The 20,950-nt window shown below is 36.6% G+C and overlaps 1 protein-coding gene across 1 annotated transcript in view; it reads left to right on the forward strand.

Moving 5' to 3' along the window:
* Positions 1–6,084, forward strand: part of AP3S1 (adaptor related protein complex 3 subunit sigma 1) — a 58,140-nt gene extending 52,056 nt beyond the window's left edge. Inside the window, exon 6 of the mRNA XM_039848493.1 lies at positions 5,371–6,084. Coding sequence (XP_039704427.1) covers positions 5,371–5,499 — 129 coding nt within the window. The 3' untranslated portion in view covers positions 5,500–6,084. The remainder of the gene's footprint in view (positions 1–5,370) is intronic.
* Positions 6,085–20,950: the final 14,866 nt, after the last annotated feature.

A 20,950-nucleotide genomic window follows, 5' to 3' on the forward strand; every position in this document is an offset into this window, starting at 1 on the left:
TGAATTTAAAAACCGAAAGCTGAACCTTTAGAATTTTGCATACAAAATGAGAAGCAGTGAAGGCTTAGAACAGTGACTGTTAAATAGTACCTTTTTTCCACCCAGAATGGTTTTCAGGTCTAAAGTCTTAACAGAATTGTTTTTACAAGTTTTGATTAACAGGTGCATATTCAAAATGTCCAACAAAAAGCAAGATCAGAAATCTTCTGAAATTGAATTAAATGCTCTAAAAAATGGAATTAAATATATTGACCAAAGTAAAATGGATTTCCACCATAGCAACCTTCTAACATCCAAACATGCCATAATAAGTCTCAATAAAATATTGTAAACCTTGAATATTTTTGCAAAGCATATTGGCAAATATAAGAAATGTTTTTATAGACTCCTAGCTTTACAAAACTAAATTTTCTCTGGTATTTCCTATGCATTTTTCATACCATAAGTTAACTGAATTACTTTTGAAAAATTTCCATGTAGATGGTAATGAACAACTTTTTTGTACAAAGCCATTTCGGGAAAAATGAAAATGTTTATAGGCCCCTGTTTAAAAAATTTCAAAATAAAAATACTTTATTGCATCCCATGGAAGAAAAAGAAAATCTATAAATTTAACAAGCTAGATTACCTACCTTACTAATTAGGAAAATGTGACTGAGAATTTGGCATTCCTTTTTAGCCACTAAATTATTACTTTCTGGATGTGTTTGAGAAGCAGCAACAGAGCAGCAACGGACAGGTGGCTTTAAAATTTCTTATCCCAAGATTGTGGCCTGTATCATGAAGCTGGGGGTACCACTTTTGGTCTCTGGAACCATATTAATCCCTAGAATACAAAATAATGATGTCATTCACTTCATTGATCCAAATTACTGCCAATTTCTATGTTTGTCTTTAATTTATGTTAAATTGCTGTTTTCTAGCAAAGAACCATCAACCACTTGGGTCTCTTAACTTCCATACCTAGAACTAGTAATTAGCTTGCTTTCTTTTAATCAAGTATGTATTTTCAAACAGAGTAGAATAAGAAAAGGGGGCCTATGACAGAGATGTTGGACAGTCATCTTGTGAGTTAGTTCTGCCCCTCTATGTTGACATGCATATGGTTATTTTATGTACAAAATTATGGTGAGGACCCTGAGATCACTCATGGTCAAAATGAGTTGTATTAAATCCATGAATGGCATTAGTTGGCTATATTTATTTCACACAGGCAAATTCTGTGCTTGAAATTAAATCTATAAATGAAGATTATATAAAATGACTAGAATTTAGAAGGTTTTAAAATTTTTAAATATTCTAATTTTGATTAAAAAAATTTTTAAACGCCTTGTTCTTGCTCATCAGAGGATTGTCATCAACATTTCTAATCTGTTTATAATTGCAGTATTAAAGCACTGCCTTTAAAAAAGCAAAGAGCAAGCCTATCATAATTCCCCAGATTAAAAGTTATTCTATTTTACATTCAGAAATTAAAATATTGACATTTTCTATTTTGTTCAAAACCTGCTTTTAAAATCTGCCATTATTTTGTTAATGATTTTGAGTCTGAAACCATTTAATACTGTGTTTATTAATGTTGATGTTCTTTCACTTTGTTAATAGGTCAAAATTATGAATGTGCATATAGCAACTTCCAGCAGGAAGGGTGGGTGAAGGTTTTAGTATGTACAAATTATTCCAACCTACCATCTTCTTATGCTATATTTCAAACTCGAAAAAAATATTTTAAGATGGTAGGATGGTATTTTATGTCTTAGATGAAATTGAAATAAATATTTAGATTCTTTACTTTTTCCTTCGAGAAAGTAAATTGTTTATGCATGAGGAAAAGGGAGCTTTCAGATTTTTTGAAGTATATTTTAGTAATACTGCTTTTTCAGTTTTGCTTGCACATATTTTGTTTATTTTTGGGTCTGGCAATTTAAAAACAAAATAAAAAACAAATCATATCCATCCATTACTATCTTTGTGATTCCAGTGCTTGAAATTTTCGAGAGTATGTCTGTATAAGTCTTCTATCTGTTTGGCCTCATTTTGGTATACTTGCAGACTTCATTTTGTTTTCTTTCTCTTAATTCTGTTAATTTATTTAATCTCATGGGAGAGAAAACATGACCATTCTTTTATATACTGTACTTCATACTTTCATCCAATTCATACCTTTAACTGCTTTGGATTCACATATTTGTTTTCGTTAGTGGAGTCGCTGCAGTTTACTTGCCATGGTGGTGCTCGAGTGAGATAACATAGATGGAAGCAAGTTATTTCTCCAGTAGGGGTTCATTCCTTTTATTTCTGCTTGTGTCAACTGTGTAATCTTAAATCTTTAAGAACGATGTTATACTGTCAGAAATATCTTATTTTTACATTTTGAATTGTATTTGCTACTAACAAGTCACGTGAACTTAATTTTTGTAAATTTGAGTGTTCAAAAATTTGAGTGTTATCTTGTTGCTTTGAGTATATCTTACTGAAAAAAAAAATCTTAACTAAGATGAAAATTACTTTATACCTTGTGTTAGCGAACTGATTCCCTAATGGCAAATTACTTTTTACATTTTGTCCTTTAATAAAAATGTTTCAGACTTCACTTTCATGAAAGCCTGAAAATGAAATTGATTTTAAAGCAATTTAGGGGTTGTTGACTACCTGGTAACATGAAGCCTTTTTTTTAAAACCATAAGTTTTTATATATAAACATTGATAGCTCATTTAAATATCTAGTTACTGATATCAGTCCTTCTAGTATTTTTTTTTACATTTTATATTCTGTAGAATCTGATTTCTTAAAATGCTAGTTTAATTAAAACTTAATTGACATACACATTACAATTTTTAAATTTCGTAACATTTAAATTCATGATATTCTACACAAAAGTATTGAACATGCTTGAGAAATAATTTGATTCTCTTAATTCATTTGCGTGTTCTGAATAGTTACCATCCTTTGCATGTCTATAGCTTGCTGCTTATGTTTTAGAAGAATTGTAGTTTGTTGTACTTAGAAACTTCTTTTGGTTTTACATAGTAAGAACTTGGCACATATATGCTATTTAAATCAGTTGTTATATTGACTTTATGTATTCTCATTAGCAGCCAACAATCAATACCATCTTTGGTCAAAGAAACAACTTATTCTAATAAAATATAACAGGATGAATTTTTATTCTCATTTTCTTTGCTTAAGTTTGATTTAGCTAGCTGTTCATGGTACAGGATATGGAAAAGAAGACTTCTTGACAATTACGTTTAATTAAATACTGAAAAAAACTTTTAACTGTAAATATAAATCATAACATCCAATAAAATATATACATACATATACATACATTTCTGCCTTTTCTCTTAATTATAAAATCCTCTAATCATGCTTTTTAAAATATTTATATTCAAATATCTTAACAATGCTTTTTATAGTCTGCTCATCATTTGTACCCTGTATAGAAATTTCAAAGTAAAAATAGAGGCAAATTGGTTTGTTATTTATAAAAAATTACAAAATTCTTCTTCCTGGAAAATGATAATAATAGCTCCAGGATGTCTAAGTTTATAAAATAATTTTTGTTCCTTTGGCAGACAGCATACTTCCTGATAAAAGGAAGAGAGCCTACAAGATGGTAAAGCTATTTGACCTGAATTCTTCTTTGGTCCTAAACCATTCTAAATTTCAGTAGCTAAACATTGAACTTGAAATGATCAAGTTAAAGACCCCTTTGAATATGATTCATGGTACCCTAAGTAATATTTGTTTGTATCTCCATCTTTGGGGCAGTGGGAAGGAAGTGAGGTATAACAAAAACTGCATTATTTCAGGTAGGTATAAATGTAGAGGTCAATCAAATTCTTAGTTATACATCAAAAACAACTAACCCCTATTAAATTACATAAATTGAATTCCCAGCCCTATTCATTCTATAATTGGGTATGGAGTATTTCTTCCATATCACCCCTTATCATTGTCTATGTGGACCATATTTATTATTAATACTATTTTACTGATTTTTCTTTTGTTTCCAATTCTGACTTGATAATCCATGGCTTTTATTTCATTGCTTAACAATGTTTGTATCCTTTATTCAGCAAATAGTTTACACTGGCCTATTTTGTATCAGTCAAGATTTTTCTCAGGTAACAGCTTTATTATTACTATTTTTTTAATTAAAAAGGTAGGATTACATAAGAGAAAAGACCCTAAAATTACAAAAAGGGACTTTAAAACTAGTGTCTCTAATTACACAAACATTGTCTCATATATGTAATCTAAGCAAAATGGAAGATTTGTTTTTGTTGTCCGCTTTTGTGCAAGATGATGTATGCCACTGAATTGAGATGTGTTTGTTGGCTTTACTTTATTATATAGCCTAAATAAAATTTGATGAAATTTAATTAGTATATAAATTAAACCTTAATATATGAAGACTGTTGATGTAGCTATTTGAGAAAAAATTATATATATTCATTATTTTTTTAAGTATATTTTCTTTCAAAATTACAAATTTTCCTACTCATATGAAAGCCAAATATTGTACACTAATGGTACTGGAAATTTAAAATATATATATATATATACACACACACTATCTTTTGCATTTATGCCATTCTTTACATTTATGTTTTATAAACTAAGCATATGTTGTTGAATCTACCTGACATGACAAAATATTTTTAATCGTTAATATTTTTACTTATGCACCAAAGGTTGGATTGATCCTCTTGTTGCAGTTTCATTTTTAGACAAAACGGTTCTCTTTGGATTAAGACTTTATTTTAAAGCCTGATTTTAAAAAATGTTCTAGAACTTCCCTGGAAAAGTTCAGCCTCTACAGTTTTAAAAAATGATTTAAAAAATTTTTTGTTTTGAAATATTTTAAGGAGCTAGCCCTAAGTAAAGAAACTAAACCAAGCATGATCTACTACTTTTAGTTTTTATTTCACAGCATGTATCAATAATAAATGCCATTTTTAAAAGCAGAAACCCCAAAATATATCATGATTGTTATAAGAGATGTTTAATAAGGAAACTAATGTAAACTATACTTCATGCTTATAGTCAGTTAAATCAAGATATAAGTGAAGATCTAGCTTTTGTCATTTGAATATTGTATATAATATCTAAGTACAGTTTAATTTGTATTAAATCTTTACATTGTTATCATTGCATGTATTCACTATATTTTTAATGTGTCAACTGTTTTCTCTTTATAGATTAGTATTTCAAAGTAACCATCCCATACCAATTCAAACTGCCATCTTGTCTAAGCTTGTTATTTGAAAATCTTTTATCATTGTCTTCCATTTTTAGTGTTTTTTAATGAGCTACATCTGAGTTGTACATTTTCTTTTTCTTTTATTTGCTTCTGTATACAGGCTGGCTTAGCAGGAGCTCCAGCCCGTGCTGTATCAGCTGTAAAGAATATGAATCTTCCTGAGATCCCAAGAAATATTAACATTGGTGACATCAGTATAAAAGTGCCAAACCTGCCCTCTTTTAAATAAAAAATTTAAAAGGCCACTCCCAGGTAAAATCCAGGGGGAAAAGTCATCTAAGTTTACCATGCAGTTGTTTACCAAAAATAGAGGAGGAGAGTCTTAACTTTTGCTCTTGGATTTAAGTCAAGGTACTGTATAGAAGTTGTGTAAAATCAGTATCGCGGTTTAATGTTGCTTTCTTGCTCAGTGATTTTCAAGGAATTGACTATTTCCAGTGTGGGTTTCTTCTTTTTTTTCTAAACTGCATTCCTATGCCCACCTAAGGCATGCCTCTATATATTGGCTACATCAGTATTTTGAAACGTGTTTGAGACATTTCTTTAAATTATGTACAACCCCAAATGTCGGTGTTTTGTATGGATCACAGTGCAGCATTCCTTAATTCTTTGTTATTTGTCACAATTGTTATTTAAAGAATCAAGTATGTATTGCATGAAAACATTATGACTTTTTTCTCTTAGTTTAAATAAACTCCAAGGTAACTGGACTTCTAAAGCACTTTTCTGTTTGCCTGATATCTACTTTAGCAATAATTTTTTTATGATCCTCTGATTCAACAAAGTAAATAAAAGTATATTTTATCATTGTTAAGCAGGTGTTAATGTTGATTTTTTAAATTTATATATATTTTTAATAATCAGAAACTCACTGAATTATTCTGAAGCTCAGTTATTTCGCAATCAAGAGTAGTGTATCTCATAGCACATTGTGTAAGTTGAGGTCTAGAGAGTGGGAGATGACAAATATTTTTCTAAAAATTTCAAAATCTGTTTTATACATATAGGTTTAAACCTCACATCTGATCCCTTCTTGCTCAGATAATGAAAAATAATTTCAGCAAATAGTTGCTTTTGAACACAAAACCCACGAGGGCTGCACTCAACTATTCCATCAAAAAGTCAAAGCTAAACTATTTTCTTAAGTCCTAACTTTCTCATATTCTGATTTCTCATAATTGGCCCACATTTTTTATTTGGTTTTATATATCTTATGAACCATGAGTGGGGTTCCTCTTTTAATTAGACCGAGATTTTTCTTATAGATCTAGTCCTTCCTTTCCAAATGATCTGTTTGAAACATTTCCTTAAGTTTGTGGCATGTACAAATTTTACTCCAAGAACTCTGGGATATGAGAAAAGCCATTTTATTTTTTCTAAATAAAATTAATCTGACCGTAAGCCTCATTCTGTTGAGGCAACAGGAAATTCAGTCTGTGATTATTGGGAAGTCCACCAGTTCACCGATGGGTCAAGTCTTAGAGGAAGGTTATGCAAAGCAGAACATTCAGGGTGATCCCTGGTCTTCAGTCATTTGACAAATGTTTAAATGCTTACTGTGCTAGGTTAATATATCCTGCTCTCATGGAGTCATATACAGTTCCACACAGAGTGCCTGGCAATATTTTTCCTCCTTTCTCTTTTTCCTTTGCTTTTTTGGAAAAAAAGTATGGGAAGATTGTTTTGGTTTGGTTAAGATGTGCCAGAATTAGGGAAACCTCTGGGCCAGATCATACTTTAACCTCAAGAAACAGTCAAAAGGGTTTCATTTGCCATTATATTTTATGAAATGCAATGCCCAGACAACCAATCACCCTTCTTTCTTTCTTTTCCCCTTCCTCTGTGATTTATAGATTGAGTAGGGGAGCACATCTCTGATGAAGTAACATTTGAGTGAAAACCTGAAAGAAGTAAGGAGGAAGTCATGGGGATTCATGGAGCAAGAGTAATCCAGACAGAGGAAATAGCAAATGGCAAGGCCCAGAGATGAAAAGACATGCTTGAGATGTTTGAAAAACAACAAGGAACTAATAGCAGAATGGGCAAAAGAGAGAGTGAGTTATTTAATGGTCCTTGCTATAAAATCACTCAGAGTGTTTATTCATGGATGGTACAATAAGGGATATTAAATAACTTTGTAAACTTTATAATATTTAGGGAAGTAGCAGGGCAGAAATTTACAGTTAAATAAAGATTATTAAACATTTATGTCAGTGCTCTCTCAAACCACACTAAAGTGGCAGTAACTTTTTAAAAATAATATAGACCTAAAAGGACAAAATCAGATGATAACAGCTGTGAAATTTTGGAAGCTGGAAAACTTATGAATGAATGATATATAACTGAGCAAACCTGAGAAAGCTGAGATTTAAGTTGGCAGTAGAATAACTATGGAAGTATGTGGATTTACACTGCAAACCCTGACAGATTTCAGGAATGGAGATACTAGTGGGACTGAAAATAGAAATACATAGAAGTCTATCCCCTTCACCACATCACAAACCTTAGTAATTGCCATTGCCTCTCATTCACCCCTGCAGGAGATTACAAGTGCAAGTGCAGCTGAGGGCAGGGGTGTTGAACTAGGAGCCAGGAGATTACCCTAAAGACCACATTCTTATTGATGGCACCTCAACTCACTTTTCCCCCACAGCAGCCAGATTGTTGGCATCCAGATTTATACCCCCACTCCACTCTGCTCTTGGCAGGAAAGTCTAGCCTATTCCACAGGGAAATTAGCCCATGAGAAAAGTCCTACAATTAATGTTGTTTTAAATTTCCCCATTGATATGGAATATCTGTATCATCCTCCACTAAAGTCCTATTGAAAAGCCTCTCCCATGCACATAGACCTTCTAGTCAGGTTTTTCGGGCCTCACATATGAGCAGACAGGCACAGATCATCAAACACTTAAGTGCTGCTAATATGGGAGGTAGAGAACTATGCAAATAGCATAATCAACTAATAGGAAAGACTTTTAGAAAATGTAAAGTTGTCATTACTGGCCCCAGTATATCAGATACCCCTTGTGTATCACTTCAGAATCTTCTTGGTCCAAGCACTTACTCTAGCCACTGCTGCAGTAACCAATTCTTCATGGTCTTGGACCAGCTCCACCCAACTACGGTTAGACCTTGCCATGTTTTTGGCCCTAGCTATAAACTCCTGTTCCCTGCTCTAGACTTCTCTGCCACCTCGGTTGGAATGTTGCAGGAACCCTTTTGACATTCTTGTATGCACAATTTGTTGGTAGTGGAAAATTAACACACTTGTGAGTGGAATAGGTACTTCTCCTTTTTGTATCTTAGACAAGAGATCTGAGAATATTTTAAAAAGATTTCTCAGAAACGCTCAGGGGATTGAGAGCCAGTTGCCTACATCCTTTTGTTTGTTTGTTTTGCCCCCATTTAGTTCCCACCTTCCTGGGATTACATTCCCCTCAAAATTGCCTGTGCATAAGGCTTTTTCACAGACTCTGCTTTCAGGGAACCCATGCTAAGACACCTTGGGAAATAAAAGATCATGAATAGGAGCAAGAAGGGAGCATTTGGGGAACAAGATGCTCTTGGATATATTCTAAAATATTATAAAATTGAACATTCAACAAAGGAATGGATGAGAAAGTTGAGAGACTTCACATTTTTGTAAATGAATATGCCAAGTTCTGTGAAAATTTATATATATTGTATCAACTTTTTGTAAAGCAAAAAAATAAACTGAAGATATCTTAAATGTAAGGAAATGATTGAATAAATTGTAGTAACTACAACACTAGTTGTAATAGCAAGACTAGAATAACCCAAATGTCCATCAGAAGGAAATTAGTTGAGAAGCTAGGTTACATCCACACTATGGAATTCTGTGGAGCTATCAGAATAAGAAGTGTCTCTGTATATTGCTACAAATTGATCCCTAGAATATACTGTTAAGTAAAAAAAAAAAAAAAGCAATATAGAAATACTATGTATGGAAGTCCAGAGTTCTCTAGAGAAACAACTGCAGGTGTGTGTGTGTGTGTGTGTGTGTGTGTGTGAGAGAGAGAGAGAGAGAGAGAGAGAGAGATTGATTAATGTTTAAGTCAGTAAACTTAGTAAAGCAGATTGTTCTCCCTAATGTGGTTGAGCCTCATCCAATCAGTTGAAGGCCTGGATAGACTAAAAGTGCTGACCATCATCCAAGTAAGAGAGAATTCCTCCTGCCTGACTGTCTTTGAAGCGGGCCATTGTCTTTCTGCCTTTGGGCTCAAGCTGAAACATTGGATCATCCTGGGTCTCAAGTCTACCAGCTTTTGGACTGAAACTACACCATCAGTTCTCCTGGTTCTCAGGTCTTTGGACTCAGACTGGAACTCCATCTTAAGTTCTCTTCAGTCTCCATCTTGCCAACTCACTCTGGAGATGTTGGTACTCATTAACCTCCACAATCACGTGGATCAATTCTTAGTAATAAATATCTTAAAACTGTGATGTTGATGTTTTTTAAATAAAATAAGAGATTTATTATAAAACAGTTTGAGTTTGAAGGCAGAAAAAAGCTGATGTTCCAGTTCAAAGGCAGTCAGGCAATAGGAATTCTCTCTGACTGGGATGAAGTTCAGCCTTTTAGTCTATTCAGTGCTTCAACTGATGACATGAAGCCCACCCACATTAGGGAGAGCAATCTGCTTTACTAAGTCTGCTGATTTAAATGTTAATCTCATTTACAAAAAACACCCTCGGAGAAACACCCAGAATATTTGACCAAATGTCTGGGCATCCACATGGCCCAGTCAAGTCAACACAAAATTAACCATCACAGTATGCTACCAATTAAGAAAAAGGAATGAGTGTGTGTGTGTGTGTGTGTGTGTGTGTGTGTGTGTGTGTGTGTGTGTGTGTGTTTATATTTTTAAATAGAAGTATAAACCAAATATATTTTTAAAAATACATCTGTAATGAGAGGGATAAAAGCTAGACTTGGAATATACCTTGTTTTGGAACCATGTAAAGATTTTACATAATTAGTAATCAAAATTAAAAAATTTGAAAACCCCTAAAAATTGAAAACGAAGCAAATGAATTGAACAATGAGTTGGTAGCATAATCACTCAGAAAGGAAATATTTCACATGACTTTAAAACACTTTACACCAGGGATCCTCAACCCTCAGGCCACAGACTGGTACCTGTCCGTGGCCTGTTAGGAACCGGGCTGCACAGCAATAGGTGAACAGCTGGCGAGCGAAGCTTCATCTGTATTTGCAGCCACTCCCCAGAGCTAGCATCACTGCCTCAGCTCCACCTCAGATCATCAGGCCTTAGATTCTCATAGCACTTGTCCCTGGTGTCAAAAATGTCGGGGACCACTGCTTTACACCACTAAAGATAAAAGGACCTGTCCCCCGCCAAAAAAAATATTTTCTGTAATCCTGGCATTGGTGATACTTTTCAATTCTGAGCCTATGTGTGTGGATTATGGGGTAAAGGAGAAACTGTCTCGGAGTCTGTAGTGGACACTCTGGGGTACATTCTCAGGGAGTAGGGCACTCATTCCCTCAGCTGCTGGCAGTGTTGGTAGCTGAGAGCACGCAGCTGAATTACTCCTGAGAATTGCCATCAGCTGGAGAGAGCTATTTCATCTGAGGTCATGACTTTTCTCCAACAACATCTTATATCCAACTTATAAAAGCCCAGCCTCCTTGGCTAAGGCAAGACAACTCTCAAAGGCCATCCGTGCTCCAGTGCTACCCATAGGTTCAGCCAAGGCCTTTGTTGTGACTGCATTAAAATATAACTCTTCCCTATGCTTCAATCCTGCTTCCTTCAGACATCACAGGCTTTGGTCCCAATGACATAGCACAGTGAATGTCTTGCATGCAAATCTTTATCTCAGTCTGTTTTAACGGGAAGCCCATCTAAGACAGTTATAGTCAAGAATGGTCTGAGGAAGCAGATTCTAAAATGAGATTTTGGAGCTAATCATCCACTGCCAGTGTGGCAGTGGAGGACCTATTACTGGTGACAGATGGAGCATGGATCCCCAGTAGCATGCCATAGCAATGTAACTGTTGAAACTTTCACTGGTAGTGAACTGGAATGGGATATCAGGAATGCCCTGGTAGGGACAATGTCTCAGGCACTTGAGAAGTTCAAGAGAAGTGGTAATTAATTACAGAATGTGGAATTGGATGGCTATTGTTGGGGGTAATCAGTGCATCAGAGAAATGCTGAGGATGATTAATCACCAATCAAAGGTTCTGTATGAATCCAGAGGGCCTCCTTGACAACATACAAAAAGACTCATCTCCTACAGCTGGAAGACAGAAAAAGCTGAGGATCAGGGCCAGGACTTAAATGTAAGATCGGCAGAGCTCAAGAGAAGGTTGGATTCCAGCCCCATTATGTCTGCTAAGCCAAGGTCAGGGACATGTTTGCAAAAGGAATAGGACCCTGAGACTTGGGATAAAGACATCTGGGTTAATGCAGATAAAAATCTTGGATAAGGACTTGCAGAAGTAGCCACTTTTTCCTGTTTAGCTCCCACTCACTCGCTTCCTCCCCATTGCTTGAAGAGGATGCAGAAGCTTCTTCCTTGCAGGATAACAAGCACCCTCCTCAGGATGCGCCTCACCTGACCACCAAGCCAATAACTAGGGTCCAGACACAATACAAATGGGCCAGGTAAGTTGCTGTAGAACCTTGTCAAAATAAACCTAGAGCAGTTGAGAGAGTTCTGGGTCAGTGGGAACAGAAAATAAAGTTGGGTGAGAGAGAGTTTATATATAAGCACTCTTCAATGATAAAAGATTTAACATTCTGGCAGGGACTTGGAGACACAGTGCTGATACACAGCTGGAGAAAGCCTGAGCTGCTTAGCTTGGCCTATCTAAATGAAATAGAACAGAACTTCCAAGGCAGACCAGGGGAAGAAAGAATAATAAAAAAAATCAGAGAAGTGTGCATGCTGGAGTGAACACAGTGTGTAAGGCAAGAAAGCCCATAGGTTCCTCCTTTTATCAAAGCAATAAGGAATGCTATTTAAAGGACACCGGCATCATTTGCAAGGTCAGTAGTGTGTTTTCTGAAGATCAGGACCCACGGTAGGAAATTCTGTTACAGAGCTGGGTACCCTGATAACAATGGGAATGAGATCCTGAAATAATAAATGCTGGGTTGTACTATTTAACTGGCAAGAGCAAAGCAAGTTATGAACTAACTTAATGAACTAACCGCAAGGTCAGAGTAGCAGCCAAAGTTCCTGATCTGCAGAGAGACGGTTAATGGAACTAGTGGGTACAAGATAGAGGGCCTTCCAGTAAGGGTAATGCCCAATCTATATAATCAAAAGAAAGAAAAAAATGGATAATCAGGCAGAGTGCAGCTACCACAATAAGTGATGAAGTCTTGTTCAGTTTCTGGTCCTGAGCCAGTTCTCAGGCCCAGAACTCATTGATTGGCAGAAAGAGGAAGGGCCCTGCACACCGCAACATTAATGATTTTTTGTTGCTTCCCCAAAGAGACTTACTTGGGTAAACTTATACACTGGGAAATGGAAAATACCTAAGATTTCGAGGATTATTGGACACAGTCTCCAAGTTGACAATGATAACTAGGGACTGAACCCTGTCATGCCTATTTGCCCCTATCACAGTAGAAGCATATGGGGCTGGGTAATAAATTTAGTTTTGGCCCATGTGTAGTTCATGGTGAGTCCGCTGGGTCCACAGATCCACCTAGTGGTCATTTTCCTCATCCCGGAATATGACTGTCACGGACACACTTATTGTTTGGGAAAAATTCCAAAGTGGTTTCTTAGTCTATGAAATAAGTACTGAAGAAAGGAAGACTAAGTGGAAGCTTTGAAATTGCCCCCATACTCTCAGCAAAGATATTAAGTCAATGGCATTATTCATCTTGAGGCAAAGAGAGAAATTAGTGCCACCTTTAAAGACCTAAAAGATGCAAGAATGCTGGTCTCCATTACATATCCATTTAATTGACCAGTCTGTTCCCTACAGATGGATCCTGGAGTATGACAATGGACTACTGCAAATTTGACCAAGCTGTGGCTCTAAATGTATCTGCCATGCCAGATGTGATATCTTCCTTAGGGCAGATCAACAAGGCCTTAGGTAGATGGTATGTAGCCATTGAGCCTTCTTTTCCATTCCTGTTATGAGGGAGGACCAGAAAGTTCACATTCTGGACATACTACAGTGTTCTATATAAGTTAAATCTCCTCCCCTCAGTCTAGTCAGAAAGGATCTGGATCATCTAGACGTTATCACATTGGTTCACATATTGATAACATTGTATTATTTGAAGAGTTGCAAGCACAACAAAGATAAGATACATGTCTTCTATGGGTGGATCAGGGGGACCTGCCATATCAGTGGAGTTTTTAGGGATCCAGTAATCTAAGATATGCCAGGATATCCCTTTCAAAACAAAGTATTGTATTTCACAATTCTCCCACTCAGAAGCAAGCAACAGTGGTTGGTAGTCCTCCTCAGATTCTGGAGGCAGCATATTTCATACTAAGAACACTAGTTCATCCCATTTACACAAGTAGCTAGCTTCTAGCTTTGAGTAAGGTTCAGAACAGAATGGATCTACAACAGGTCCAGGCTGCATTGCGAGTGATCCTTTCTCATGGGCCATATGACAGACCTAAGATAGAGCTGTCGGTTCTGGAAAAAGGTGCCGTGTGGTGTTTATGGCATGCCCTAGTTGGAGAGTTACAGCATAGACACCTTATGAGTCTGCAACTAGACCATGCTACCTGTATTGGAAAATTTTATACCATTTGAAAAATAGTTCCTTGGGTGCTTCTGGGCCCTGGTTGACACAAGCATCTAATCGTGGAAGCGATCATACATCCAGAACTGAACTGGGATATGTCACTCACAAAATCATAAGGTTAGGCAGGCCCAGCAACAATCTAGTAAGATGCAAATGGTACATGGGCATCCACTTTGTGTGAAAATAAAAGTGGCCCAGGGACTCATAGGCAATAGGTATATAGGACTCATAGGCAATAACTAATGGCTTGGCTGGTTAGCCAAAGACCTGGAAGGAGAAAAATTGGAAGATTGGAGACACAGAAGTTTGGGGAAGAGGCATGTGGATAGACTTTTAGGAATGAGTATGAAAATGGGAAGGGTTTTGAATCAATCGTATGTTACCCATCAGAGATCACCTATCACAGAAAAGACACTACTGAATAGACAGAATGACTTAACAGATTGTCAGCGTGCCACTGTTATTGACCACTGCAGTGTTTGGTATAATGGAATCTTGAGTGAAGTCGCCAGGGATGGAGGCTACCTGTGAGCCCAACAGCATGGGCTCCTACTCACCAGGGTGGATTTAGCTACTCCTTGTGTTAAATGTCCTATCTACCAGTAACAGACCAGTGTTAAGTCCCTGATAACAGCACCTTCCCTTGAGAAAACCCAGCAGCCACTTGATGGCAAGTAACTTTGGACCCCTTCCATCTTAGCGGAGTAAATTATTCCTGTCTAGAATTGACACATAGTTTAGGTATGAGCTTTTCTTTCCTGGCTGCATTGCCACAGCCAACATTGCTATCCAAACACTTACAAAGGATTTGTTCGACCTACCTAGGATCCTACATAGCATCACAAAGGCCCAAGGAGTCCACTTTACAGCAAATGAGGTACAGCAGTGAATTAGAGCCATGAGATCAATTGATATTGTCATTTGCTGCCCAACTCAGAAGCTGGTGGACTGATAGAGCAATGGACTGCTTTTTTAAAAAGTTACACCTGAGGCACCAGTTTGAAGATGATACTCTGAGAAAATAGAGCAACATTCTCAGGATGTAACATTTACCCTAAATTGACAACCATTATGTGATGCTGTGACCCCACTCACACCACTCCAGTGACTTACTAGGAGAGTTTGTGCCTCCTGTCCTTACGACTCTAAGATCAATGGGTATAGAGTTCTTGGTTCCCAAAAAGGAAATGCTTCCTCCAGGGGCTCAGCAAGAGTCATATTAACCTTTAATCTACAGCTGCTCTCCAGTCATTTTAAGCTCTTCATATCAAAAGATCAACTGGCAAAAGAAAGTGTCTCCATCTTCCATTCCTCCACAGTTCCTTGACGTCTAACACAAAAAATGTCTCTAGAGCACCAAAAATAATAGCTATCGTGCTGTTTTGGAGATAGATTTCATTAGGACTCTGCTGTTGGGGTTCCAGGTGCTGACAACACAGCTCACTCAGGCTCCAAAACCAGATGTTAAAATATATCATGTATGTAGAGGGGAATCAAACTGAAGAATAACCAATTATTGCAGGTGAAGAAGAGGTGAGGATAACTATCCAGCTACTACCTATGTAAGATCACAGAACGTGAAGAATATAATTTCTGTGTTAGAATTACCTTTGTTAATAGATTGCTCGCTAAGAATTGATAGGGAGTAATGTCAGCATCATGGTGATGTAAGACGTTTGTCCTTTCCCCCTTTTTAAAACAACTAATTAGATATCCATCCACAAGCAATAGTGCCTCAGTGGGAGATGTGGGACCCAACAACTGAAGCTAAGGGACCTAAGAGGACTCTTGCCTACCTGAGCTTTCAAAAATAGACAAACAGACCTGGTAAGGGCTGAGGATCCAAGGAAGTCAGTAAACTTGCCCTATCTCTGCTCACCCCAGTAGGAGAAAAGAAACCTAAAGAATGCTGGCCTGTTCAGATACAGGCAGGAGAGAATATGTAGAAGTCGAGCCAGCCTGAGGGGAGATTTCGGTGCGTCACTGGAGTGGGAAGGATAAGAGTTTGCACATACTGGAGCGAGGGACTGCCAGAACCCTACAATCTCCCCACCTGCGACAGTGCCGTGGGGCTGTCAGGTGTTGTGGAAAGCTGTATGTGTCCCGCTACCCCAGTTTTGTGGGTCATGGATGGAGAAACCCGTTTCTCTCCAGCAGCACCTAGAGTACTGAGGTGGAACCTCCATTCTGGGGAGGAGGGTGTGGGGGAGGGAAGGAAGCAGATACAAATATCAAAGGACATTAAAGGAACATGGTTCCTGCTGATTACTACATCAAGACTTCAGCAGGAATACCACTTCCAAGCCTTCGGGAGTATCTCACTTGAGAATCTCCCCACTAGGTCCATGGGATCCCTCCTCACCTCTGAGTGCTAAACCCACACCTTCTCTGACTCTGCGGTAGATCCTCGCGAGTGCTCCTGAGAGCTGCGGCGAGAACAGGTCTGGCAGTGTTCTCAGAAAAATCAATCAGGGTCTGTGGGCAAGAGAGAAACCACAAACTGGAGCTGTGGCGTCACCTCCTGACAAAAAAAAAAAAAAAACAACCAAAAAACGTTTTCCCGTGGTCAGCCTAGTGAGTTATAAAAACAAGAGAAATGTAAAAGCTTAGGAATTCTGCCACAAGAGGGAGCAAGAGAATGGAGCAGATCTATCCATTCAAAAACCAAGGAAACTCCAAATACAGCAACACCAGTGATCACTACCCCATCTGAAGACAACCAATAAAGACTTAAAGAGATGTCTGCCACTTCAAATGGGAAAATAGAAATGCAGAAATATAAAGAACATGTTAAATCAAGAAAATATGTCACTCCTAAAAGATATAAATAATTCTCCAACAATCGAATCCAAAGCTATAGAATGCTGTGATCTGGCTGATAAAGAATTTAGAATAGCTGTGTTGAAGAAATTCAATGAACTACAAGAAAATGCAGAAAGATAATTCTGATATTAGGGGGGAAAAACACACAAACAAAATGAACTCTTTACCAAAGAGATAGAAATCATAAAGGAACCAAAGAGAAATTCTGGAGCTGAAGAACTCAGTGAATAAGATGAAGAATACAATAAAGAACATCTGAAGTAGAATAGAGTAGATGGAAGATAGAATAAGTGACTTAGAGGATAGGAGTTTATAAATAACAGAAGTGAACACACATACACACAAAGAATAAAAAAGAGCAAAGAAAGCCTGAGTGATCTAGGGACTCAGTCAAAAGGGCAAATATTAGAATAATTGGGGTTCCAGAAAGAGAAGAGGGAGAAGGGACAAAGAGTTTATTTAAAGACATAATAGCTGAAAACTTCCCAAACCTGGGGAAAGACTTAGACATCCAAGTTTATAAAGCTAATGGATCACCAATTCAAAAGGTAATCATATAAACAAAGGGAAAACGAAACAATGGAAATACAAGACAACCAGAGAGCTATCAATAAGATGGTAGTAATAAATACTTTCATATTAATAATTACTCTAAATGTAAATAGATTGAGTTCATCAATCGAAAGGCACAGAGTGGCTCTATGGATAAAACAAACCCAACTATATGTTGCCTACAAGAGACTCACTTCAGTTTTAGGGACATACATAGCCTCAATGTGAAGGGATGGTAAAGATATTCTGTGCAAGTAGAAACTAAAAGTAAGCTGTGGTAGACATACTTCTGTCAAACAAAATACACCTTAAGTCAAAAATGATAAGAAACAAAGAGGGTCATTATATAATGAGAAAGAGGTCAATACACCAAGAAGATATAATAATCATAAATATACACACTCATCGTCTAAATATATTAAGCAAATATTAACAGATCTGAAGGGAGAAATATACAGTACAATAATAGTAATGGACTAAAATACTCCACTTTTGGCAATGGAACATCTAGACAGAAAATCAACAAAAAACGTTGGAAATAAATTATACTTTAGATCAAAAGGACCTAACAGACATATGTAGAACATTCCTTCCAACAGCACATTCTTCTAAAGCACACACAGAACATTCTCCAGAATAAATCATATGATAGGACAAAAAACAAGTCTTAGCAAATTTCAGAAGATTGGAATCATATTAACTAACTTTTCCTACCACAATGGTATAAAACTAGAAATCAATAATGAGGAAAGCTAGAAAATCTAAAATATGAGGAAACTAAACAATACACTCTGAACAACCAATGGGTCAAAGAAGAAATCGAAAGGGAAGTAACAAAATACCTTGAACCAAACAAAATGGAAACACAACATAGCAAAACCTATGGGATGCTGCAAAAGCAGATGTGAGAAGGAAGTTTATAGCAATAATTGTGTACATTAAGAAATTAGAAAGATCTAAAATGAACGACCTAACTTTATGTCTCAAGGAACTAGAAAAAATGAGCAAGTTAAGCCCAAAGTTGGCAAAAGAAAGGAAATAATATAGACCAGAATGGAAATAAATGAAAAACAACAGAAAAGATCAACAAAACTAAGAGCTAGCTGGTTTTTCTAAAAGATAAACAAAATTGACAAACTTTAGCTAGAACCAATTAAAAAAAAAAAAGACTCAAATAAATAAAACCTGAAATGAAAAAGGAGATATTACAACTGATACTACAGAAATACATAGGTTCATAAGAGATTGCTATGAACAATTATATTCCAACAAATTAGACAACCTAGATAATGCCTAGAAATACACAATTTACCAAAATGGAATCAGGAAGAAATAGAAAATTCGAACAGACCAATAAAAAGTACAGAGATTGAATCAGTTATCTAAAACCTCTTAACATAGAAAACCCCATTAACAGATGGCTTCACTGATGAATTCTACTAAAAATTTAAAGAATTAATAACAATCCTTCTCACTTTGGGAACACCAAAGGCATTCTACGAGGCCAGAATTACCCTGATACCAAAGTTAGATCGGGATACTATAAGAAAAGAGAACTATAGATCAATATCCCTGATAAATAGAGATTTAAAAAAAATCTCAATAAAATATTAGCAAACTGAATTTAAGAACATATCAAAAGGATTATACACCATTACCAACATGCTGTACACCTTAAACTTACACAATGTAATATATCAAATATATTTCAATTAAAAAAAAGAGAATTGATAGGACTGGGGAAAGGAATAAGAAACTCACTGACCTCTCCCATTTCAATTATCGTACCTTAACAACTCCCTTCACTTTGAGTCTATTATAAAATAAATACATGACAGTGCTTGAGAGAACCCCATACACTGTATGATCCAGGATGATTATTTGCATGGCTTCTAGCATCAAATTGCCTGATTTCTAATCCTAGTTTGGTCCCTCGTTAATCCAAATACTCAATACCTCTAAGCCTCAGTTTTCTCATGTATAAGAATACTAATGGTACTTTATAGAACTGCTGCGATGACTGCATGAACTAATCTATATAATGTGCCAAGCACAGTGCCAAACACAAGGTCAGCATTTAATGAAATGGTCGCTATTTAAAAAAAAAAAAATGTGCCTTTGTTCCAGAAGGAAATACATACAAATACAGAAGGAGTTTGACTAGTTAATAAAGAATATTTTCAACTTTCGAAGTTTTGTTCATGCTTCAAACATTGCCCTTCTGGAAAATTCTGTTTCAGACACCTTCCTTAACTATTCAGGCTCCTAAATTTTTGGTTTGCTAAGACCTTTCCTCACCACTACTCCAACCTCCCCCGAGGTTGGGAGGGGCTGCATATTGCAACACAGAAATTAAGGTCAGAGTATTTTCCACAGTAAAGCTATCTTAGTTTCAGAAGGCAGGAATTCTAATTATTATGTTTAAAACCTTCTTTGTAATGTATATTCCACTTCCTGGAGTTTATTTTTATAGGTGCTTTCATGTTCCTGTTAAACTAGAAGAGACAATAATACTCAAACCATAAAACCTTTCACTCTGGAATTAACAATATATGGGATATTTTTCCCAAAGACCCCTCAAATATGAAAGATAAAATAGGTTATTTTCACAATCCACTCTTTGACACTAAGTACTACCACTCCCTCCATGGGTACCACCACCCCTTCCCCAATGAGCTCACCCTAGAAATGTGGCCTGGGCCTCTCTTAGAAAGTTGTCCCATGTTGGCTTTAATTAGATGTCATTTCCTAAACATATGGTCTCTTTTATACCAGTTGTTTGTAGAAACAACAAAAGCTGATTACTGACTATGCCTTCTACCCTTAAGCTGTTTTCTAGTGCCCTACAATGGAACATGTCGAATTAGGGACTGGTAAAATTATTTTTAGAGTGAAAAAAAATCTCCTAAACAGCTTTATAATGTGGAATTCATTATCTTTTCAGTTTTAAATGAGCCAGTGCTACCTGTGTCCCACTCAAATAATTTTCAAATGCACTTTAACTATGACTGTAGTAAAATCTAACAACCTAAAGCAGTAGATTTTAGATGACTAGCAGAGCTGCTTTGCAGTTTTGGAAGTTTGAAACAATTTGCAGGTGTGGTGGTTTAGTTCATTGGGAGCGGCAGCCTGGAATAAGCCACTGTGTGCCCACATTTTTTGCACATTTCACCAATTACTGCTTTCAGATTTACTAATAAACTTTTTAAAAATGCAGCTGTCTCTTATCACGAGCTGCTGTGGTCTGAATGTTGTGTCTCTCCAGAATTCATATGTTGAACTCTAACCCCCAAGGTAAAGTTATTAGGAGATGGGGCCATTGAGAGGTGATTAGGTCCTGAGGGTGGAGCCCTCATGAGTGGGATCAGCGCTTTTATAAAAGAAGCTCCCAGGAGCTTGCTTGCCTCTTTGCCATGTGAGGATGCAAGAAGTCTGTGACCTGGAACAGGGCCCTCACTCAACCACGCTGGCACCCTGACTTGGACTTCCAGCCTCTAGAACTGTGAGAAATAAATTTCTGTTGTT

Source organism: Pteropus medius, unplaced genomic scaffold (assembly GCF_902729225.1).
Source record: "Pteropus medius unplaced genomic scaffold, Ma_sr-lr_union100, whole genome shotgun sequence".
NCBI classification, from domain to species: domain Eukaryota; kingdom Metazoa; phylum Chordata; class Mammalia; order Chiroptera; family Pteropodidae; genus Pteropus; species Pteropus medius.